The 23915-nt window shown below is 55.9% G+C and overlaps 1 protein-coding gene across 6 annotated transcripts in view; it reads left to right on the forward strand.

Moving 5' to 3' along the window:
- Positions 1 to 23915, forward strand: part of PTPRF (protein tyrosine phosphatase receptor type F) — a 72261-nt gene that overhangs the window by 15940 nt on the left and 32406 nt on the right. For 4 of the 6 annotated variants that reach the window (XM_063105658.1, XM_063105657.1, XM_063105660.1 and 1 more), the window contains exons 4-5: positions 5669 to 5857; positions 14639 to 14749. In XM_063105658.1, the coding sequence (XP_062961728.1) occupies positions 5669 to 5857; positions 14639 to 14749 (300 nt within the window). Of the gene's footprint in view, positions 1 to 5668; positions 5858 to 11624; positions 11643 to 14638; positions 14750 to 18567; positions 18580 to 23915 lie in introns of all 6 variants that reach the window. The other 2 variants (XM_063105662.1, XM_063105661.1) reach the window with 2 other exon arrangements.

Consider the following 23915-nt stretch of genomic DNA (forward strand, 5'->3'; position numbering starts at 1 on the left):
CGTGTGGAGGAGGAGGAGTGGTCAGCAGGGGAAGTGCTGCTGAGAGGTGTCCTTTGGGGTTAGCTCCGTGGAGTCTTCGTTGACCTTGGTGAGCATACTGTCAGGAGGCAGTGGGGCTGGCGGCTGGGCTGCAGGAGGCTGAGGAGTGAGTGGGAGGCTGTCAGTGGTCTGGAGTGACTGGAAGCAGGGCCTGAATCTAGGGGTGTAAATGGATGAAAAGAATCTTCCTGCAGTAAGACTGAGGTGGGGAACCCCAAGAGGAGAGCCCAGCATGGGCCAGAAACCAGAACCAGCGTGTGTCGGGTGTATGCCCAAGGGATGGCCCTGGGTTCACTTGGGTGTGTGTGTGTGTGTGGTGGGAACGCCTCACCAACCAGTTGGAGCAGGGCGATGTGGGGTGTCAGGGAAGCCCGAGGGAGGGGGGTTTACTGGGAGGGGAAGGCCGTGGCTGCCAACAGGCCCCAAACAGCTCAGATTCAAAAACAAAACAGGCTTTTAAGATGCCAAGTTTGATGAAATCTGAGTGCTGGAAGAGGTGGGAGTTTTCTCTTGGAAAAACAGCTGAAAATCGAGACTGAAAGCTGCGAAGGGAGATGGGCCCAAGACTCTCCAGGCCCCCCTTACTGCCAAGAAGGAAGCCTGGGGGTGGGGCTGGGCTCTCTGGGAGAGTGTGGGAGCTTGCAGGTCTGGAGGCCTTGAGGCCTTCTGACTTGCTAGGGGATGTCTTGGCTCTGACCCTGCTGTGGATGGAGCTGCCTAAGGGACAGAACCAGAGGAGGCCTGGGCTTCCTTGGAGTGGCCAAAGGGCAGGGGGAGTTGGCAGCCCTGCCACCCACAAGATTCTTTCATATGTCTCTGTCCCTGCGTGTGTCTCCAGGTGCCTGTGTCTCAGCATATGTGTATCTCTGAAGAGTCACGTGCATGTCTCCATGTGTGTGCTTCCGTGTCTCTGCGGGCACCACCTCTAGATCTGCTTGCATGAGTGTTTTCACAGGTTCTTGTCACTGCAGGTGCCCCTCCACATGCACTTGTAGGTTTCTGTTTTTGCACCTGTCTCTTTCTTCATGTATGTCTCTGTGGGTCCCTGGCTGTGCATTTTTCTAAAGTGTCAGTGTATTCTGAGACAGGATGAGGACAGGCTTAAGACTTATGCATAGGGGAGGTGGTCAGGCTCACAGACAGTGCCACCCCAGGGAGCCTGTGTGTGTGCACAGAGATACCACAAAGCCTGGTAAACACGGGTGAGAAGGTCATGCTGACAGACGGTGCTGCCTGCCCCAGGACCCTGCAAGGCGTCTCCATCTGTCAGCTTCCCTGGTATGGCCCCCTCCCTCTGGCCCAGACTCTGCCTCAGGCATCCCAGCCTGAGCTGGACAAAGAACTGTGTGTGCTTTGTAGGGGGCCTCAGCAGCCTACCTCCCCCCAGTCATTTCAGCCTGTCCAGGCCAATCCTCCTCATCTGTCACGACCCTAGCACATGCCCCAGCTCCCACCAGACTCCCCTTGCTGCTCTCCCACCACCCTACTTAGCCTTTACACAGGCAGTTTTCTCCCTTCCTCCTAGGAAGCTTTCTGCCTTCCATGCTCCAGTGTCTCCTGTTCTTGAACCTCCTCCTCCAGGAAGCCACCAAGATAGCAGGGGAGCTGTGATGAGCTCCTCCACTGTTGTGAGACCTTAGCCACGCTCCAGCCTCCTTTTGTGAGACTTAAGACGCCCTCCCCACCCCCAAACCCCACATATCCTGTCATCCTTCCTGCCCTCGGGGCAGCGAAACCTCTCCAGGGAAGGGGCTGGTCTCCCCCCATGCAGTATCTAAAACCCTGCACAGTGGGATGCGGGAGCCATTCATGTGTGCACACACCACAGGGGCACACAGATCTGTGCGGGTGGGGCAGACTCTTGGAATGTGTGTGCATGCTACCTGTACGTGCAGGCAGAATCCACAGACGGGTGTAGAAAGTGGGACCCCCGCCTACCCCTAACGCCGCCGTGGCCTTTTCTTTCTGTCCAGGTGACTCCCTTGTCAGAGAGCCCTGCCCCAGAGACAGATACTGCGGACACCCGGCGCTGAGGCAGATATGGAGCCTACCCGCACTGCGCTGGGCTCCTGGTGCAGTTCCAGGGACACCCGTTACTGGAGCTGAAGGGGGAGGGTTCCCGGAGTTCGGGAGCAGGGACCCGGGAGCGGGTGCGGCCGCTCCACCCAGGCGGGAAGGGCGGGGCCGGTCGGTCAGACCGCCGGCCGCGGGCGCGCGCGCTCCTGCAACGCAGCCCTTCTGCCGCCGCGGCGCCCGCCTCTCCGCCGTCGCCATGGTTACCGGGTGGCCTGGAAGGGGGAGGGGCACTTACTCCCGCGCCGGCATCCCCTCCACCCGCAGGACACGTTTTGACCGGTGCATCCCGTTGTTGAATGGTGGGTGGGTGCCCGCGGATGTCCACGTGTGGGGGACCCTGGGGGTGGCTTTGCAGTAAATAAAAATGTTGTGGCGTGTGTGCAGGGGTCTGCAGTGGAGCCAGAATCCGGCCGAGGGCGTGGTATTGGGGGAGGGGCGCAGGTCCCCCAGGGATATCCCTCCTCTCCCCTCCCCCCGCCGTGCCTGGCCGGGGGGGGGGGGGGGGGGGGGGGGGGGCGGTTCACACTGGTCAGGAGCGTAGGGGCTGGGGGCCTACCAGCTGCTGTCATCCCAGCCCTATCTCCAATTTAGCTGTGTGACCTTGGGCAGGTTTCTAGATCTCCCTCAGCTCCCATTTGCTCTTATATCTCATAAGGTATTGGTGAAGATTAAATTACTTTGTAAAGCATTTAAGCATTTTAGCATAGTATCCGGACGGTAGTAAATGCTCTGTAAACGTAACTTATTATCTCTCATAACTGAGCCTCAGTTTTCCTGGTTGTTGATGGGTTTGGAGTGATGTGTGCTGCCAGCCTGAGGAATTTGCCCTGGGCCTTAGCCTGAGTGGACCCAGCTCCTAGAGGCGCTTGGGGTCTGAAGGGGGATAAGTGCGCCAGTCTGGTGGGTGGTCCGTTTACATCAGGATGCCCAGCACTCAGCCGGGCCAGACACACGCGGGCATCAGGAGACGACTGTTGTCCTTGGCTGTGTTTGAATATGCTGGAGGCCCCCAGTGGGAGAGAAGGAAGAGGCAGCAGCGGGTCACTCCTGAGGGGCTGGAGTCCTCCTGTGAGACCCACTTCCCCTCCCGGAGGTGGCAGAACTGCAGCCTTCCCAGTGCTGTCTAGAAGCCTATTTGGCACAAGGGACTGGCTTTTGGGTCCCGCTGTTTTATGGACAGCTCTTCACACATGCTGGTTTTAGGCTCTGGCGGCAGTGCTTGAGGGATGATCTGAGCCAAGGACAGAGCCTCAATGGGCACGATAATTGAGGGAAGAAAATTAATTGTCCTTAATTTGGCGTAAATCCCAAAGACTTTCCCTGTGTCAGGAATTCAGAGTAGATTCCCAGGACACAGGGCTGCCAACGTTTGTACTTCTTCCCTTCTCATTGATCAGTAACTTGCAGGTAGAGGCAGAGGCCAGTTCACTCCTGGGCCCTGACTTTGGCGGGCCCTGGTCACTTCTCACTACCAAATTGCTCAGGAGGGCTGAGCAGGTAGGACTGAGGTTTGAGAAGAGCTAGACTGGTGCCCTGTGGGCAGGATGGCTCTAGCAGCTGTGAGTGTCCCCTAGTTGTTGGGGGTGGGGGCAGAAAGTGACCCTGGGCCTTATGTCCTGCTCAGGCCTTCCTATGAAAGCAAGTGGCAGCGAGGCCAAAGGAAGCTGTTCCCCTGCTTGGTGCATCCTGAGTCCTCTTCATTTGTATTCTCTCTCCCTTTTCTTGCCACCATTTAACATTTTCTTTTTAAAAATCAAAGCTGAAAGTCAGGGTGCTGTAGGATCGTATTTACAGGCAAGGAGACTCTGGGTTTACATCTGGAATTTATAGGGCTGCGGATGTGGAAGTGATCAGCCAGCCCTGGGATAGGCTGGGGAGGCAAGGATGTGTTGGGAGTTCTACTGCTCTCTAGCCCTAGACCCCTTCTCTCCTGAGGGGCCATAGTTCGTTTGGGATGCCCCTGGCAGCCGGAGTCTTGGTAGAGCTCCCTCCTGGGCTCTGGCAGCAGGAGGAGGGGTGTCTTGCACCTGCCTGTTGGGGCTCTTCCAACTTCCTCTCCTGCCTGCCCCCCTAATCACTTCCCCTGGGTCTCCGAAAGTCTCCAGGGAGGGCCAGCTCTGCCAGCCTTAACTTTCTTCCCTTCTGAGGATGCCATGTGCTTTTTCCCAGGCAGGAGCCTGACCTCGGCTAATGTTCCCACACACCTATCTTGTGGTGGGCCTGCAGGAGGAAGGAGTGGAGTAGTGGAGCTGGTCTCCCCCACCATGGAGCCCAGCTTCCCCACAGAAGATGAACGAAGGACAAATGTCCCCCTTTCCCCCATTGGGTGTACCTGACATCCACAGTGACAGAGAGGGTCTGTGGAGTTCTCATAAACAGTTGGCGGTTTGGTCCTAGTGTGGAGGACCTCTCACCAGCCTGGAATGGCAAAGGGAGCCCCAGACCTTAGTCTCAATACCTGTCTGCCCTTACTAGTTGTGATAATGCCAGCTGATATTAATCAGATGTGGTTCTATGTCAGGCGTTCACCATGCCTTGCATATGTTTTCGGAAGTAACCCTCACGATGGCTTTACAAGGTGGGTACTTGAACCTCGTGTACACATGCAGAGACACAGAGAGGATACATAATGCATCCAGGCCCTAGAGATACTTAGTGGTGGAGATGCGAATCCCACTTGGTCTGCACTAGTCCAGAGCCTGTCCTCCCAGCTCCTGTGCTTCAAAGAGGTAGGGAGAGGACAGCCTTGCCCCCAGCCCCTTAGAGCTGGTGCAGGAGTCCATGCACAATGGGTGTGGGTTGTGCCGCTGATGACCGTTCTTGTTGCTCCCGTGGAAGTGACTCCTATGAGCCATTAACCCTTGGCAAGCTGGAAGAAGCAGCCAGGGAAGAGTTTTGCCTCGCCTCATCAGATGGTTCCCAGGGTCAGGACTGAGTGAGGGAGAAGGCTCAGGGTCAAGGCTGCAGTAGGGAATGGGTCAGGGTCAGGAGCCAGGTTAGAAGAGGATCATTGGCAGGGCAGGGGTGCCCAGGATCAGGACTAGAACCCAGACTTTGACCTGGGGCTGTGCCCTGTGGCGGAGCTGAGGATGGATGCAGGCAGTGGAGGGAACACTATGTGGGGGCAAGGGAGTGGGGGCTAGACAGCACAGGGGCCTTCAGGCTGAGCTGTGGCTGTTGATGCTGCATGAGCAGGGCCCCCCACAGCCTGGCATCCATACAGAGCTTTGTGCTTTGGCCAGCAGAGACACTTCTAAGGGCCTAGAGAGACGAGCGCTAATGCCTTCAGTCTGCGGCATTGCTCCTCAGAGCTGGAAACTCCCTGACAGTGCAGGGGTGGGTCCCACTGCAGCCCCCAGCCCTGTTGAGGGGACTCAGAATCCTGGTTGCTCACATTGAGGTGTGCTTTTTGCTTAGAAGTCAGGGACGGAGAAGAGAAAAATGTCTTGAGGATCCCAGCCAACCTGGGAGTTAGGAAGCTGTCCACAGAAGGGTCCTAGCTGGGGGGGGAGGGGGGGCCAGCCTTAATGTGCACGTTGCTCTCTATCTGCAGAGGAACAGCTGCCCCCTGGCTTCCCCTCCATCGACATGGGGCCTCAGCTGAAGGTGGTGGAGAAGGCACGCACAGCCACCATGCTGTGTGCAGCAGGCGGGAATCCAGACCCTGAGATCTCTTGGTTTAAGGACTTCCTCCCTGTGGATCCCGCCACGAGCAATGGACGCATCAAGCAGCTTCGTTCAGGTGAGCAGAAGGCAGGGGTCAAGGGGCCACTCAGACCTCAGGAAGGTGTCTTACCAGACACAGCACAGCCTTCCCTCTTGGGCCTGGGTGCCTAGGGCTGAGTTCCAGGGCTGAGCAGAAGGCACCCGGTGGGGCTGGCAGATCGGATCTTGCTATGGCCCTCATGGCCGAGCAGAGAGAGCATGGTGGTGAGAGCTCATTGTTGGCTGTGCCTTTACCTTCTTGGCGTTGTCAGACTCCAGACTTTGGACCTGTCCTGCTCTTCGCAGTAGGCATGGTAGGCCCTGCAAAGGTGCTCCATGGGTATTCATCCTCACCTTCCCTGTGGCTGGCCAGGACAGGGCCTGGGTGATGCTCTCTTTGCTTCTTCAGATAGCAAGACTTAGCCAGGAAAAGAGGCCTGATTCATCAGGCTTCAAAAGGCTGGACCTCAGGGGCCTGGAGCCAGGGGGACTTGCTGCCATTCTTCGGCCACCAGAACCACCTGTCTCCCCTGAATGTCTCAGTCGAGCCAGCTCGGAGCCTTGGGAGCAAGGACGCTGTCATGACCAGGTGGGAGGTGTCGCCCCATTGATCGATCAGCCTGTGAGGCTCCTGCCAGGATAATTGATTCAGTTTTTGTGGGAACGGAGCTGGCGGGAAAGGAGGCTCGGAATCAGCTTGGCTGCATTCTGCATCTGCTGCCAGCACGGGCTGGCCCAATAGACCTTGCTCCAGAAGCCCTCCTGCTAGCTGTGGGATGGCAGGCCTCAGGTGGGATGGCCAGCGTTGGCCAGGACCCCTGCTGCCCATCAGCTGTGATGTCAACACTGAAACTGAGAACATGACTCTGCCCCTTTTGGGGCCCTGCAGGCTTCAGAGGCTCCCCATCACTCCCTGGGGTGCCAGTCCATCTGCACCACCTCCCTCCAGGAGGTGCCCAGTGAGAGGAGGGAGAGATGAGTGGCCCAGGAGGGCCGGATTCCGGCCCCAGCCACAGCCGCCTGAGACAGCCCACTAAGTGTTAGCTCATTTAATTTAATTAAAACTCAACAAGATGGAGGCAGCTGTAGCGCAGTTAATTAAAACAGTCATAATCAAGGCAGGAAACGGTCCGGCAGCATTTGTGGCCACTGCCCAGTGCTGCACGGTGGCCGGCACAGTTTTGCTCCTCTGCATCTCCTCACAGGTCCCCTGGGCAGGCTCCCCAGGCAGTCTGGCAGTCATCCCCGCAGGCCTGGCCTCTCCCCCAGAACAGCACTGCCTGTGGCAGCAGCTCTGGGAGGGCTCACCATCTCGCGCGTTCATTCATCAAGCATTTATGTGGTGCTCGCTGCGTGCTGTGTGCCAGGCCCGTGCCACCCCTGCCCTGCCCTGCCCATCCCTCCACTAGATACTGGTCGGTTCTCATCCTCCCCCACTCAACAGCAGCTGACATCCCTCCCTCCTTCTGGACTGCTCCCTCCCCCTTTTCACTGGCCCTCCAGGGCTCAGCCTCTCCTGACTTTTCTCTGGATGTCCCTTCCCTGCAGCCTCGGAAGCCCCGCCCTCAGCCCCCAGGTGTGCGGCCTTTCCCTGGCGAGCTCACCCACTCCTGTGGCTTCAGCTGCCGTCTCCTTGTCTGCCATCTCCTCAACTGTAACTCCTGCTTCAGTCTCTCCAGCCCAAACATCTTGCCTGAGCTCTAGACCCAAAAACAATGTGCCTTCTGGATGTCACCCTTACCAGGATGAGTGATGGCCTCCTTTCCAAACAGCCATGTCCTTATCCCATTGACCCTCTCTGTGTGAGTGGCAGCCTCCCAGCTTACTCTAATAAGGAACCAAGTTCTCTTGATTGATCACACACTTGGCTCTCTAATTGGCCACCTTCTCTCCTTCTGCTGCCTTGGTCCTATCCCAGGGCACCAAACACTGCTCTCCCTGCCTCCAGGCTCTCCCTGAGAATCCATCCTCCAGCAGCTATCAGAGTTTTCTGCTCGTGTCCCTCCTGTGCTGTGACAACCTCACTGGTGTTTCCTTGCGTACATGTGCGTGCTCCTGAACTTGGCACGTAGAGCCCTTCTTGATCTTCCTCTGCCCACATCTCCAGCTTTATCTCATCAGTCCCGGCTGCACCACTTACTAGCTCTGTGGCCTCAGTTAAGTTATTGACCTTTGAGCTTCAGTTTCCTCATCTTTGAAAGGGAGGCGCAGCAAGGAGTGAGGCAGCGTCACTGAGCACTGGAGTTCACTGCCTGGCCTGTGGTAAAGGCTGCGTGGACAGAGCTCTTTTCTCTTCTGCTGTTCTCCCACTCTCACTGAGTCACACTGACCTGCTCAGGCTCCCCGTTCAAGACTCACCCTGCTTTACATTGTTGGTATCCAGCTCTAGTTCTGCTCACCTAGGCTGGCAGGGAGGGCCTGGGTATGACTCTGCATGATGAGGTCCCCCCAGCACAAGCCCAGCTCTGGGACAGGTTTCTCTAAGCCCTGTTGAATGAATGATTTCATGAACTTGACCTTTGGGGCTTGTCCCTGCAAACTCATGTGCACTCCTCCCCTTGCTTCCCACGTCCAAGGAAGACGTCCTTGTTTGACCTTTCCTGCCACCTGGAAGCTGTGATCTTAAGGGTTGTGGGCCTAGGGATTGAGGCTGACGTCTGGGATGGAACTAGGTAACATTTGAGGCCTGAATCATTCCCATCTCTGCAATAATGACAGGGCTCCCCCCATCCCTGCCTGACCCTAGCCTGTGACCCTTGACCTCAGTAACTGCTGTCCAGATCCCATTAACATTTAAAGAGTACTGAGGCTATTCCATGCACATTCTACAGGGACATCCCTTCATGGAGGGACTCAGGCCCCCAAGCGCTTTGCTGTTTACAAGGACTTGCATGGTTTACACATCACCGACAGTTTACAAAGTGCTTTCCCGCCTTTTGTTGCAGCTGATTCTCCTGCAGCCTTGTGAAGTAGGACAGGCTGTGATTATCATTCCCACTTCATAGCTAAGTTAAGGGGTCACACATGGAGACTCCAGGCTTGGGAGATTCCCTGTGAGGTCACCCGAGGGCCTTCTTGTATCACTTATACTAAGCCTGGGGCCTGAGGAGCTGCACAGTCCCATACTCTGCAGACCTCAGGCCCCCACCAAGCAGTACCCAGAACTTCTCTGGCATCTGTGACCTGCCTCAGCACATCTAAGCAGGATATTGCCCTGGAGCAATAGCTGGACAGGAGGCAGCTGGCGGCATGCACTGCCCAGGTGTAAGGTGTGAGCTCTGCTCAGCAGGCCCTTTCCTTACTGCAGTGACGAGACATGCTGCCACATAGCCTCATGGAAAACCTGAACTTGAGACCCAGGGTGGGTCCAAGAGGAACGGGAATAAGCTCAGAGAGAATGGAAATGGTGTCGCAAGCAGGCAGAGTCAGGAGCAGTTAGCGTCATGGCAGCAAGGAGGGGCTGACCTCTGGGTGCGGCTCAGAGCCACTGCTGGGTCTTGAGAGGAGCCGTTGGCCTCTGAGCTCTGCCAAGCCTGGGCAGGGCCCCAGGAGACTTCCCATACTCCCGCTGTGGCCCGACTGGGCGAGCTGCCGTCCCTGTCACCATGGAGAACACCTCACTGAGAGCAATCTCTTCCACACCCCCAGTGTGCTTGAACGTCTGAGTGACCTGGAGCCTCCAGAAGAGACGGCAGCATGTGGCTGCAGGAGGAGGCCCTCTGGGCCCAGCTATGACAGGAAGAGCCTGTGCACCCCTCTCTGCTCCGCCGTCAGCCGGCTCTGCCAGCAGGGCATGCTGTCAGAGCATGGTCACAGTTTCCCTTTGGCCCTGAGCTTGTTGGTACCTGTCAGGCATGAGCACAACTCTGGGGACACTTACTCCCAGGTCCCCGTCAGGCCCCACACCCTTCTTGTGAAATGGAAAAGGCAAATTCTTTCAGTTTGGTGGAGAAATTACTTTTGAGAGGTGCAGAGTCCTGTCACATAGCAGGTTAGGTTTTGGAAGAGCTGAGGCCAGGAGCCCAGAGGTCCTGGCCCCTGGACCATGTACACTGCCACCCCTTCTCCAAGATCTGGCCTGGACTGAACTATGGGAATGGGTTAGCAGTTGTCCACTTTTTGGTCTCAGGACCTCTAATTGTAAATATCAGAGGACCTCAAAGAACTTTAGTGTGTGTGTATCATATCTGTCAATATTTACCATGTTAGATATTAAAACTGAGAAGATTTAAATTTTATTAATCCATTTAAAAATAGTTTTAAAAAACCCTGTTACATGTTAACATAACGGTTTTAAATGAAAAACAATTGTATTTTCTAAAACAAAATTAGCGAGAAGAAAAGGATTGTTTTACAGTTTTACAAATCTCTTTACTTTGGGGCATCATAGAAGGAGCTGGATTCTCCTGTCTGCTTCTGCATTCGGTCTGTTGCGATATCACAGGTCATGTGTCCTCCAGAAAACTCCACTGTATGTTCATGAGAGAAAGAAGGTGAATAAGACAAATAATTTGTTAGTATTATGAAAGTCATTTTGACCTTGTGGACTCCCTAAAAGGGCCTCGAGGACCCCTGAAGATCCCCTGAACAGCATCTGGAGAATCACTGTGCTGATTCTCCCCAATGCTCCATGCACGCCTCCCACACCCCGCAGGTCCCAACCGCTGCCTTCCCTTCTCCCCAGGCTCTGCGAGTACAGAAAGCAGCCTCGTCCCCTGGTAAGACTGTGAGCTAGACCCAGGCCAATCCTGCCACCTCACTTACAAGCTGCATGACCTTGGGCTTTGGGCAAGTCAGTTAATGTTTCTTGGCCTCTTTCCTCATTTGTACACAGAGATGGGTAATTCTTCCAGATGGGTGTTGTCAACTTGGATGAGACAGTGATCTGTGTCTGTCTCTCTGTACACATCCCATGGCCCAGAAGTGGGCAGAGAGTGGGTAGGGTAGAGCTAGACCTGGGTCCACCCACAGCCTCCTCTCTCCTGTGGATGAGGGAGTATTTGAACAGGGGGCCCAAACCTCAGAGGAAGCCCCTTTTGGAATGGGAAGCTGCTCTGATCCCAGCATAAGCCTGGATCTAGAGGGCGAGTGCCCGGCTCTCTTGGCTGCAACTCCCAGCGTTGTGAGGCACTGTACAGGCAAGGGGTGGCACTAGCCTCTCTGCCTCTCTCCCGTGAGGCTCAGTAGGCACTCCATCTTTAGCAGGGGTGGGTGGGCTTTATAGGGATTCTGCCACTGGAGTGTGAGGTTACCGAGTCCTGCCGTCCCCGCCATTGCTGGGGCTGATCTGTTTGTTTGTGGGAGACCTGGTCTGGTGGTAGCCTGTGGTGAATCCTCCCTTTAACACTTTCTCTGTCTGCTTTAACACCCTGATTTGTTTTGGTAAGTGCCTTGTTTTGAAATCTTACTGACCTGTGGGATTTGGGTGGCCTTGTGGGTGGGGTTGCTACCTCTCTTCTTCACCTGCCCCCATTGGCCCCAGTCAGCAGGGTCTGCAGGAGCCCTGGCTCACCTTCCTGATTCCTTGCACCCCCTGCTTCCTTGACTACCACCCCTGCCCCCACTCTCCCCCGCCCCAGAGCAATGCAGCGACCTGGAGACACAGCTACACCCACACTCAGCCTAGCTCAGCCTGGTGCCTGCTCACACATCACCCGCGTTGACCTAACTCAGTCCTCAATTTCTCCATGTATTTAAGGCCCTTTCTCGTGTTTTATTTGATCTGATTTGGCTTTATGTGGCTTTCCTTCCTTTTGTACTAATGCTTCTCTCTGATCTTATTTGCATTCAAATTACCTCGCCAGGTGGTTCACCAATCAGAGGTAAGAATGCTGTCCGTGCATCTCGCCACGCCACGCCACTGCTGTCACCTCCACTCCATCCCGTCCAGTCCGTCACCTCCCCATCCCCATCCCGACCTCTTCAGCCTCCTCATCTCCAGCTCTGGTCCCCCAACACCACCGGCTACCACACACATCCACTCTCAGTCATTCCCTCCTGTGGACTCATCCATTGCAAGTCTGAATTGTGGAGATACAAGCTGAGCCCACCTTGGGGATGGCAAGCCCTGCTGCCCAGGCCTTCCAGGCCAGCCCCACAGGGGGGACCCTGTTGGCTCCTGCAGTGAGGCCTGGCCTGTCCCCCAGGCTGCTGTAGATGGAGAATCTTCCTGTGAGGTTAGGGAGCATGAACAAGCCTTGCCTTTCCTCTTGAGAGCCTCCTTTCTCTTGGGGACCTCAGTTATTACTTGACTTCCCCTTTAGTGTTCCGGCCTCTAGTACAACGAGGATCATCCCATTCTGCCCAGCAAGGACTAGGAGGGATATTCATGTAAGACCTTATTTTTTGTTTATTTGGGGTGGGGTTTTTTTGGGGTTTTTTGGTTGTTTGTTTTTTTGTTTTGTTTTGTGGCTGGCCACAGGTATGGAACCCTGGACCTTGGTGTCATCAGCACCATGCTCTAACAAGATGGGCTAACTAGCCAGTCTTCACATAAGACTTCAGTGTAGATGCTGGGATGACCACAGGGAAATGAATAGACCAAGCAGCATGGAGTCCCCACCAGGCCACTGTCACACAGCAGGGCTCTGCAACATAGAGGTCAAAAGCACAGACTCTGGACTCATAGAAATCCGGTTCAAGTCTGACCACCAGTGTGACCTTCAAAAATGGGATTAATCTCTCAGAAGTCCATTTCTTCCTCTTTATATTGGGGCAGGGTCACTCAGCTTACAGGGTCATGAGAATCAGAGCAGAGAGTGAGGGTGTATGCAGTGTCTGCCATGGAGAGCAGACGCCTGGATAGTGGGGGCTGCTGGTTTTGCTCATATCCTTTTCCCCCACCTCTGTCAGGCACATTCGTGGGCACATCTAGACCCTCAGAATTTAGGACCAGGATAGTCTCAGGACAGAAGCTGGAGCTGGGAGGAGGAGCTGCCTCCCTGAAGGGTGTCTTGTCCATCACCCAGAGGACAGGACTCACTTCACCCCACATCCCCTGAGTCTCCTGCCCGTCCACTCACACTAGGCTGACTGCTGTTCCTGCTGTGGAGTTTTGGTGTTGGTTCCAGATTTAGGGATTTCTGTGTACATATAGGCATGGGGTCTGTGTTGGGTTCCCTGATCAGTCTTAGGCTTTTGTCTCAGGGAAGCCTCCTTCTCCCACAGGCAGGAAACCCACCCAGGCACCGCTTCCTGCTCCCAGCCTGTGGCACTAGCCACCAGGTGTCCCCTGCCCCCCACTGAGCTGACCTTAGGGCAGCCCCCACTAGCCAGGAGCCTGACCCCCACCTGCTTGAGTGAACATTTTCTGTAACAGTGTCCATCCATCCCATAAACATGACCTGTTCTTGCAGGAGATGGGTACTGGGCATGTGCTCTGGGTCTGATGCTACCTGGTGCCCCGTGGGGTGGGCTGAGGCCAGCGCCACAGAGAAAGGCCAGCCCTTTGTCCTCCTGTGTCGGTGGCATCTCCTCTTCCCACTCCTCCAGTGCCCGGCCCCCTGGGTGCTCATAGCCCCCTGCTGCCCTAGGGTAGGTGGTGGAGGAGGGATGTCAGGCAGTGAAGGGGCTGTAGTGGGCTTGTAGTGGTCCTCCCTTTGGGCCTGGGCCATGAGGGTGTGGTTTGGAACTCTTACTGTGTGGCTCCTGTCTTGTCCAGTCAGGCAGGCCCAGAAGATTCTGTCTGTGTCCTGTGTGGGTGTGATTGTCAGGCAGCCTGGGCCCTGGGAGGAGTGGGGACTGTTCTGTGCAGGAGGTGGTTTTTCTGTCAGACTGTGTCCTGTGGGGGTTATTAACTGTCCGTTGGACCATCCTGTGTGGGTGTGATTGTCTGTTGGATGGTTCCAGGGAGGGGCATGTTGCCCATGCTCGGGACTGTTACTGTCATGGATAGCTTGCCCAGTGAGCTCTCACAAGTGGCTTTTCAAATGCTCATTGCTGGGGCTGGGGGCTGGCCGAGTGGAGTGGTCTTGTCCCCCTCCCCACTCTTCCTCCATGGGCTCCCCAACCTGCACCTGCCAGGACTGGCCCTAAGCCCAGGTTTCCTCCACCCTCTGTGAGGGTCCTTTTGCTGTGCCCCCGCCCCCAGTCCTGGCTCCTGTCTGTCCGTCTGCGGCCAGAGCAACCCCTCAGGGCGCTGGCCCGAGTGGGAGCTACAGTGTCCATTAGCCTCCTGAATTATGCAGGAGCCGTGGTGGGTCGAAGCACTTTAGTGGGACCAGGCTGAGAAGAGGAGCCGGAATGGGTGGGGCTGGAGGGGTGGGGGTGGAGGTAGAATGGGAGGGGAGAATGGGTGCAATAAGCACAGGCTGTGGGCACCAGGCCCTCAGAGAAGCCCCTTCCTTGCTGGTGGGTGGCAGATTCTCAGGCTCTTGCCCAGTGAGGGTCTTGCGTGCCTGCGAACCCCAGGCCAGCGGATCTACAGGCTGCTCCCACACCTGGTTCTGGGTTGCCTGGTGGGGCTGTGGGGCCAGGAGCACTAATGGGGTTGTTCACTGGCAAGCAGGCTCCAGTACTGGCAGGAGCGTGGTGGACACTCGGTGGAGCTGGGGGATAGGGTGCAGCCCCTAGCGTAGCAAAGACAAGCCTAACTGGACTGCAGGGTGGCATGGGATTGAGCACCACCCTTGCTTCTGGCCAAGAGGCCATGGGGCTTATCAGGGAGAACTTTCTGGAAGCAGAATGGGTGCTGGGGTGTGGCCCAGATGAGCTGCAACACCTGATCAACACAAGTCACGGATGCTGTTGAGATGCCTCTTGTGGTCCAGGTCACACTCAACACAGGCCATGCCTGACCTCTCCCTTTGTGTCCCCACAGGTGCCTTGCAGATTGAGAGCAGTGAGGAGTCAGACCAAGGCAAGTACGAGTGTGTGGCGACCAACTCAGCAGGCACACGCTACTCAGCCCCTGCAAACCTGTATGTGCGAGGTAAGGACTCCAGCAGTGCCTGGTCATTGTCACCATGGAGCTGAGCTGCACCTGCTGTCGTGTGCTGGGAGCCCCTGGTGCAGATTGCCACGGGCCGGGTCTCTCTTCCTTCCCACCTCTTTCCACACCAGGGACAGCAGTAGCAGCAGCTCCCGCTGGGCAGGCTCCTGGCATCTGTTGCTACTTTGCCTTCCTTCCCCGCAGGCCCTTGGGGAAACAGCCGCTCTTGGGAACGTTTGTGTCTCTCGTAGGTCCTGCCGCATGGGCCCAGAGCCCCATGGGAGTCTGGAGCCATCTGAGCAGACGTGTGTGTGTGTGCGTGTGCATGTGTGTGCGTGTGCGTGCGCGCGCGCGCATGCACAGGCAGGTATGCACATTTGTGTGTTAACGTGCACACCTGACCTTATTTGTCCTCCTGCCTTCTTCAGCACGATGGGCTCCAGGAACACTCTGGCCCTGGGCTTTAGGGCAGTCAGGCTTCAGCAATGGACCAGGTCTGCTTGGGGCCTTCCTGGAGGAGCCAGCTGTGCTTGCCACCAGCCAGAAGCCTTGTGTGGGGGGCTCAGGCTTAGGTAGCTGTGAGCTTCTATGGGTACGTGCCTTGGATGAGCATCTCCTGTATTCCAGGTATTTCCTGCTGGGACTAAGTGGATTGCGTACTTTTCAGAAGTCCAGGTACCCAGCAGATAGGACCTGGGGACTGTTTTGATGTGTTCAGTCTCTGCTGTACTCACAGCCCAAGGGTAACGAAAGCTGGCCACCTTGCCTCTTATTGAGAACATGCTGGGTCTGGTGTACACGGTGCCTTGGTAGGGTCTTAGTAGCCATTCCTGCCCCCACTGTCCCCTCACGTAGCTGTCCTGCACAGATGGATGTCATTAAAAGTTAAACTATCTCTTCTCAGGGGATTTGTAAAGGAAAGTGTATGTGGCTTCTTTGCAGAGGTGATTTCATCACAGTAAGTGTTTAGAGCAGCTTTGCAAGGGGTATCTTCTGACTGTCCACCCAGTGCATGCAGCAGGGGTGACAGCAGTGATCTCTCCCGTTTTTCAGGGCCGTGTGTTTAGATTGCTTACTCAGGGCAGAGAGAATTAGGCCATCCACCAACATGCACTAAGGAGCTGCTGTGTGTCAGGGCGCAGGGTGGCTCCCGAGAGGCCACAGGCTGCAAGCCCGTGTGGTGACCAGTTGAGCTGCAGAAGAGCTGTTTCTGATGGGCAAATTGTGCTTCAGAGGCCACTGGAGATGCTGTAGGGGAGTTGGGAGCATGGAATGGGAAGTCACCACCCACCCCCGTTGTTGTCAAGAGTCCTGCTCAGCGAGACTCAGCTGAGCTAACAGGGAGGCCAGGAGCCCAGAACCCCCCACATGGAGAGACGAGTGGAGCTGTAAGCAGCAGAGCCTTCACCCCACACTGCCTCTGGCAGAGCATCTGACAGAGACATGGGAGCCTGTCAGAGTGGAGCAGCCTGAATGACCATGAGCAGAGACCTGCCTCCTCCCACCCCAGCCATCCTGAGTGCTGTGTACTCTCACCTGAGCACTTCTCCCAAAAGACTGTAGGGTCAAGAGTGTGGAGGTCTTGGGCCCTGGCGAGAAGGCCCTTGTCTGTGTGTGGCTGTAGCAGGGAGAGGGGAGGCCTGGCCCAGCAGAACCACCGCAAATCCCAAGCAAGCTATGTAGGTGTGGCCATGTGGGCAAATTTCCTGGAGTAGAGCTGCAGGAGGCAATTCTGAGGCAGGAGAAGGCCCAGATCCGAGGTGGGTGTCACCTTCTTGGCTGGACTACATTTTCTGAGGTCACCAGCATTTTGTCCATATCTCTAGAGGTAGAGCAGTGGGTCTTTTTGGAAATGACTAAGCCTAGATGCTGTAGTTGGCAGCTCGGGCACTGACCAGGGAAATCTACCTGCAGCCCCTTGGGACATCCCTGTCTCTGATGCTCCCACTGTCCACACATGATGGGCTCAGGCAGGACCCTGACTGGTCCCTGCCGTGGCCCATCCCCCACCTCCACAAGGTCTTCCTTAATCCACCTTCCTGGCTCCATTTCTACATGCCTTTTGGCAGGAAATGTGGGGGTTTCTTTAGTTCCAGCCTCGCTTGCCAGGGATTCTAAAATGACCAACCTGCCTTCTGTTGTCTCTCACACACGTGCACATGTTCCCATGGGTCCCGATGTCCAAGCTTATGTCCCCAGAACCTGCATCATATCTAGGCCCCATCTGAATCTAAAAGTTGCTTTGCCAAGAGCAACCTGTCCCGTAGGCCCAGGACAGGCGCTTCTGTCCTCCTGACAGGACTTCTGCACACCTAGAAAGCCCTGCCCCCAGGTCCCTTGCCTCTGGTGTCCCCACCCCTCTGCATGTCATGCCTGGCAAAGACCTCTGGCCTTCTTCCTCTGGCCACCAGCTTTGTATCCTGAACCCTGCTTATGGACAGACAGCCATGGCAGAACCCCCTAGCGCCAGCCTGGCCTGCCTGCTGGCCTGTGTCCCCACCTATCTCCCAGCAGAGCGGCTTCCAGACTTCCTTCATAGCAGGCTCCTATTCCCTCCAGAGGCATTTAGGACCAGATAATTCTTAGTTGTGGGGAGCTGTCCTGTGCATTGTAGGATGTTTAGCAGCATCCCTCACCCGCTAGATTCCAGCAGCATCCCCAGGTCATGCCAAGCTAGATAGCTAAAATTTCTATAGACATTGCCACGTGTTGCCTGGGGAAATCACCACGGTGGAGAGGCACTGCTCTGGACAACGGCCTTCGCTGGCGTTTTTCTCCAGCCTCTCTGACTTCTCTCCTGCTACTGTCCACTGGCCCCAAAGCCTCAGACTTGGCCTTGGTGTCTACCCCACTTCCCTCCTCTGTCCCCCAGACTAAGGGCTCCCCCTGTCCCCTGAGGCCCTGCTGCTACTGCATTGAACAGGCCAGCACGTGTGAAGTGCCCAGTGCGTTGCCAGGTGCACAGGAGCACCTGATAGGCAGGAGCTGTTGCTGCTGTCAGCATCGCGGTGAGGGGTGCGTCATCCAGTTACGTCTGATTTTGTTCACAGTTGCCCACAGCTCCACCCACAGTCTAGCAGGCCCAGGCATGCTGCTGGACCAGCCTCTTTCTCCGTCACTATCTGACTCCCTTCCTGAGTGACTCATTCTCTCCTTCCATCCACAGCGTCTCTCTCCTGCAGCTCTTGGGGCTCACAGCTGCCAGGGTGGGGCCCCTCCCCCTTCAGAGCCTGATCTACCTGCACCAGAGCCACCAACCTTCCCCCCTTCCCTCTAGGGACCTGGCTGCCGGGACACAGCTGTCTAAAATGGGGGTGATGCCTCCCGTCTTTTCTCCCCACAGGTGCCCAGACGTGCTCCTCACACTGGTGCTGTGCAGCGGGGGGCCTCTTTAAGGTGGCGGGGTTCTAGTGGCTTGTGTGCCTTGGTGGGTTTGTGGGCTGGGTGGGCCCTGACCCCAGAGCCCAGTTCATCGGGTCTATCTGAGCCATGGCTTGCGTGAGGCATGGGGGCCTGCCTGTGCCCCACTTCCACCACTCCCAGTCACACCCTTGGTGTCCCTGGCACCTGCTGGCAGGCCCCAGCCCTGTCCGCTGTGTCCTCCATGAGTCCTGAGTCTTTTGTGAGCAGCGTGGTCTGTGTGCACCTGTGTGCACGTGTGCGTGCGAGGGAGCACGGGAGTCTTGTCTTGTCTCCGTGCTGTGTGGGCAGATGAAGGTTGGCCTGTTTTTACTCTCTCTGTGTTTCTCCTTGTCTTTTTTTTATTCCCTCCTCATCCTCATCGCACTCTGCCATCAACCCAAACTCTCATCTCTCAGATCAGCGAGAAGGTTGGTCCTTTTCACTTCTTATCCATCTGCAGTTCGCCTTCAACGGGACTCGCCCGTCAGTAGGGACCGGTGGGCTTGGTCAGCTCCCAGGCTCGCTCCAGCCGTGCCTGCCCGCCAGTCGGCCTTTGCTCTTCCTTGTGGGGCTGGCAGGCAGGCAGGACCAGGGGTGGGTGGGCAGGTCCCCCAGCCCTGCATGTGCCTGGTGCACTATGTGTCTGCATGTCCCCTTAGCTGGGCTTCCCTGCCATGGTGGTCGGGTGGGCATGGTGCATGGCATGAAACTGCACCCCCCCCCTTTGTGCCTGTGCCAGGCCAGCTCTCTGTTCCAGGTGGAGCTCAGGAATGGTTGGGGGAGCTCTGGTCAGAAAGAGATGTACGAGCTGTAGTGTCTTACGTGTGCCTGTGGGGCCTTCCACAATCTCCTGCTCACCTAGGGACCACGTTTGCCCAAGCTCAGTGCACACCACTGGGATAAAGGTGAAGAGGAGAGGCTAGAGTGGGCTGTCCCCTCAAGATCCTGCAGCACAGGACAAAAGTCTCATAGTGTCCTCCCTGTCCTTAAGGCCCCCAGACCCCCCACCAAGGGAGGTCTCCATGGGGCAGCCAGCCCTGGTCTGCCTCAGGGAGCTTGGTGTCCATGCACAGTGCGAGTGGCATCATCTTGGCTCACTGAGAAAGGTCTCCTGCACCGTTGTCTTTCTCCCTTTCCAGCCAGATCCAAACTAAGATCTTCCCACCTGCTCCAGGCCCCTCTGCCCAGCCTCCCAGCCAGCTCACATGTCTGTCTGAGGGGGAATTTATTTGCCTGCCTGCCAGCCAGCTGACATTCCTCAGTCCGTGCTAGGTGCTGGACATTCACACTTAAATTGTTGCTTACACCTGGAGGCCCATGTGGGAGCCTAGAGGCGGCCCCTGGCTCAGCTGCAGGTGGGGGAGCTTCCTGGAGGCTCCCCTTGAGCCCATTCCAGAGTAGTCCCATATGGGGCTCAGATTTCAGTCCCACCCACGGAGCTAGACCCCCACCCCCAATGCTGGAGCCAGCAGCAGGGGCCAGCGGTCATTCGTGTGTCACATGGTCTGAGTGGTCAGGGGATACTCACCTGTACACTGGGCTTTGGGGGTTCAGGACAGAAGCACAGAACAGACTGAACCCCAGAGAGTAGATCCAGGCCACCTGGTCTCCTCTGCATCATCCTCTTTGGCTTGATTTTCCTCCATGATGGAGAGGGAACCGGGCGAGAGGAGGGCTGCAGCCTGGGCTCAGATATCAGCCCGGAACATCCATCCATATGCACTCTTGAGCCCTGGGGCTTTCCAGTTACACTGTTTCGCTGACCAGGCTGATCTGCCAGGGCATTCAGAAAATAGTCATCAGCAGAGACAGCCCAGCCGCAGCCATCCCCTCACGCCCCTTCCCATACCCTACCCCCCACCCTGTGGTCCCACCAAAAATAAGCATATACACAAATATTTAATGGGAAAGCAGAAATGAGTTTCTAAATATTCCAGGGGGATTTGCTGGACTGGTAATTTGTTTGGCACTGATAATTGCATCTTATGTTTTTCTAGCTTTACTTAAAACTGTGTGCTGGGTGCGCCGGCATTTAATTACTGCTCTGCGGCAGCCACAAGGTTATTTATTAAAGAGTTATTTTATCTTGATACAGTGGATCCAGCCCCTTATCCCCTCCTTCATGTTGTGTTATTTTCATCAGAGAAATTTCCACGAGTGAATGCAGATTGCGGGGCTGCCTCCCCCTGCGAATAGGCTGTCACTCCACGGAATGCTGATGCCTCTAGGCACCGCACCACCCTGTTATAGGGGGTTGTCAACGCAAATAATTAGACTTAAAAGTTATAGCTGAAATATAATCCAGAAATGGCAGGGTCCTGTTTTGGAAATTGTCTATAAAATGTCAGCACTAAGGATGCACGGGGAACAGTAATAGACTGGCATTGTTGGAGCCCGAGAGTAGGCCCTAAGTGCATTTTTCCCAGTTCCAGTTTTTCTGTCCCCGCTGTTGGTTCTGTCAACAGACTGAGTCCAGGGCGAGTCCTGCTCCTTTTGGAGGCCTGTGTCTGTGATGATGGGAGGAGGACGGCAGGACATCTGCAGTGAGGTGCCAGCCGCTCCTGCCTCTTGGCATGGGTGGCTGTCCGCACAGGTCTAGGACACAGGACTCCGTTGGTACTTGGCAAGCCAGGAACTTGTCTCTTGCCCTCTTTCCTCCACTGTTCTGCTATAGACATACCCTGACCTCCTTCTCACCATGGAGAAGATGTGTCTGAGCCATCGGAAGCCATGTGCCAGGATTCCTTGCGTGTGGCCCAAGCCCAGTGTCCTTGGGAAGGAGTGAAGGTGGCATACCTGGTGCCTCTGGGCTTGAGGCCCTTGCCTGGTGCTACATATGATCTTAAGGGTCATGTCCGACATCTCTTACTCATCCCTAGCCCCTGGAGTTCTCCCTGCCACCCGCCTCTGGGAGGGGAGAAATAAAACCCAAACTATCCTTAGCGTTAGTCCCTGGAAGGCCTCCATTTCCCAGGCTTTAGAAGGAGTAGCACAGGCGTGACCTCTAGAGTTGATCCATGAGGTCTGAATCTTGTCCCGAAGACCCTATCCTCCAGGGATTATTTGGGGGATGAAGGCTAGTCAAATTCCTGGGCTGCTTAGGTGGGGGCCCAAGGCTTATTGGCCAAGTACCTAATTCCTTCTGCTGGGGCTTTTGTTCTGGCATCCAGGGACTTGATCAGGCCCCAAGATTCCACAGTGACCAGGGTCAAGCCATGACCTCTCCCCAGCACAGATTCATGAAGTCCTATCCCTATGCCAATTGAAGTAGCATCTTCTCCTGCCAACCCCAACTAACCCTGGAGCTTCTCCCCAGAGCTTCCTGGGTCTCTTTTTTCACACCTGTCAGCCAGGGTTCAAAAAGTGTGAGGTTTTCATCACACAGATCACTCCTACTATGTGTATAAACTTGGGCATGTCAGAGTATCAGTCTTGAATCAGTTCCCTTGTCTGTAATTGGGAGGGGATAGCATCTACAGCATGAAAGCCAGAAGCACATGGTAGGGGCTCAAGAGTGGTTTCCCCTTTCAACCCGTTTTGATGCCCGTGAATGAGGAGGAGATGGGGCAGCCACTGGCTGAGAGGACAAGAGGAACTCAGTCAGTTAAAGCTGCTCCTCTGTGCTGGACCCTCCCTTCCTAGGCAGGCCTGGGCTTGGTCTGCAAATAGACCTGCCTGCCTGGGCCTCTCCCCGCAACAGCCGTCCCTCAGGCCCAGCTCCGGAGCCCAGGGAGTGTCTGCACCACTGGGCTGAGCAGTCGTTCTGCCTGTGCCTCCTGGCCTCACCTTGTGCCATCTGGGGGCAGTGTTCAAAGAGTTCTTTATTGCCATAGAGCACTTGCCAGCCATGCCGTGGGATCTTCCTGTTCTCTGCCATGAGAACTACTGTGTCTGTGACATGCTGTCTTCATCATTGTAGACTCCCAGCACTGGGACAGATGACAGAAACCCACTTACACCAATGCAAGCAAAACAAGGAAACTCTTGTGTTACAAAACTGGAAAATGTAGTAGATTTGGTGTTGAGCAGGGCTAGATCCAGGCATCTAAACAGTCTGGTCAGGCATTTGTCTGTCTTTGTCTCTTAGCTCTGCTCTTCCCTGGTGACTTCTTTGTTCTCAAGCAGCTTCTCCTATGTGTTAGGAAAGGTGGTCCCCCAGCCACTTTAAGCTTAGCTACCCCAGTAGAGAAAAAGTTGGTTTTCTTCTAGTTTTTGCAAAAGTCCGGAGGCTGTTTCTCATTAGCCAGATCTGGGCCACATGCCCCACGAACCATGAATTGGGGGGAGAGATCGTTCCCCTAAAGAAAATGAGTGTTCTGATTCCAGGAGAATGCAGGACACTGGATGTCCATGAGGCCCCAAGTGAGCCTGGGGACACAGATGCAGCCTGCGATGTCAGTCATGCTTGGCCCGCTTGGGGGACTGCTAGTGTTTTGGTTCTGTCTGGAGGACTGGGAGTGGGGCAGGTTGCAGGTGCTAAGTAAGGTAGGGCTTTGTAGGCAGGGTTGAGGAATCACTGGGGACCCATGGAGGAGTTTGCTAAATAGGGAACAACGTAATCAGACTTGTGCCAGCTGTTTGTGGAGGGCCAGGTAACAGACAAGGCAGGAGGGCCCATGAAGAACCCATTGCAGCAACCCAGGGAAAGATAGATGGTTTGCAGGGAAATAAGTAGATTGGAAAGATATTTTAGGCAGTGGCATTAACAGGACCTGGTGACTTGCTGGAAGTCTGGTCTCTGGGCCTCAGTGTTGACCCCTGTGCAGTGAGGTCAGAGGTCAGAGCAGGTGGTCTCTGTAGTTGCTTCCAGCTCTGGTTCTGTGACTTGGGGCTATGCAAGCTGCATAGTCTGGTGCCTATGGAGGAGGTGCTCCTGACGTGCTCCTGGGTTCTTTGCATGCCTGGACTCCCTGGCAAGGGTCCCCGGAGACCAGTGCTCTTGGTAGTGCCTTGGGGTCACTTAGCCCCTCTGCTCGAATTCTCCACGTGTAAGGGTGCTTGTGTAGGACACGCCCAGCCTCTGCCCACCACTGCTTGACCCGTCTGCATGCCATGCATGCCTCCCCATAGCCAGGTCTTGTCTGCCTTCCCTCCCACTGCATGCTCCAAATGTCTGTGCCGAGCTTGCAACGGGGGGTGGTTCCAGGCTGCACCCTGGACTGAGAAGCTCACAATAGCTTCCGGCCAGTGGAGTCCAAGGCTGGAGGTCATGGCCAGGCACAGCCACCCTCCCCTTGAGACCCTTGTTCACTGGCACAGAAAGCCGTCTGTTCGGCACCCTCATCATGTTAATTGCCATTGTCATGCCCATCCTGCCCGCAGACCACATCTCTGGCCTGCCTCAACCCCTCACCACTGTCCAGCCCTCCTGAAGGGCAGCCTCTCCTCCTGGGTTCCCAGGCTGTGCCTTGAGCATGGCTGAGGCCCCAGCAGGGGGTCATGCCACGCCCCTCATCTCGTCCCCTCTAGCCTTGGCCTGGAGGTGGAGGCAGTGACTCCAGAGAGACTCCTGAATGCTTCTCTGCTCTGCTCCAGCTATGCTCTGAGGACCCTCCACCCTAGGGCCTGAGTTTCTCTTGCTGGTGCTCCAACTAGTCTCTCTGGACACCCATCCAGTGGACCAGGAGTGAGCAGGGGCAGGCACTGGAGGATAGCCTGGGTGTAGCCCTGACCAGGCCTGGACCTTGCACTGGGTCCCTGTGTGACCCTGGGCAGGTGGGACTTTTCTGGGCCTCAGTTTTCTAGGCTGTAAAATGGGAGCTTG

This window comes from Cynocephalus volans, chromosome 8 (genome assembly GCF_027409185.1).
Source record: "Cynocephalus volans isolate mCynVol1 chromosome 8, mCynVol1.pri, whole genome shotgun sequence".
Lineage (NCBI taxonomy): Eukaryota > Metazoa > Chordata > Mammalia > Dermoptera > Cynocephalidae > Cynocephalus > Cynocephalus volans.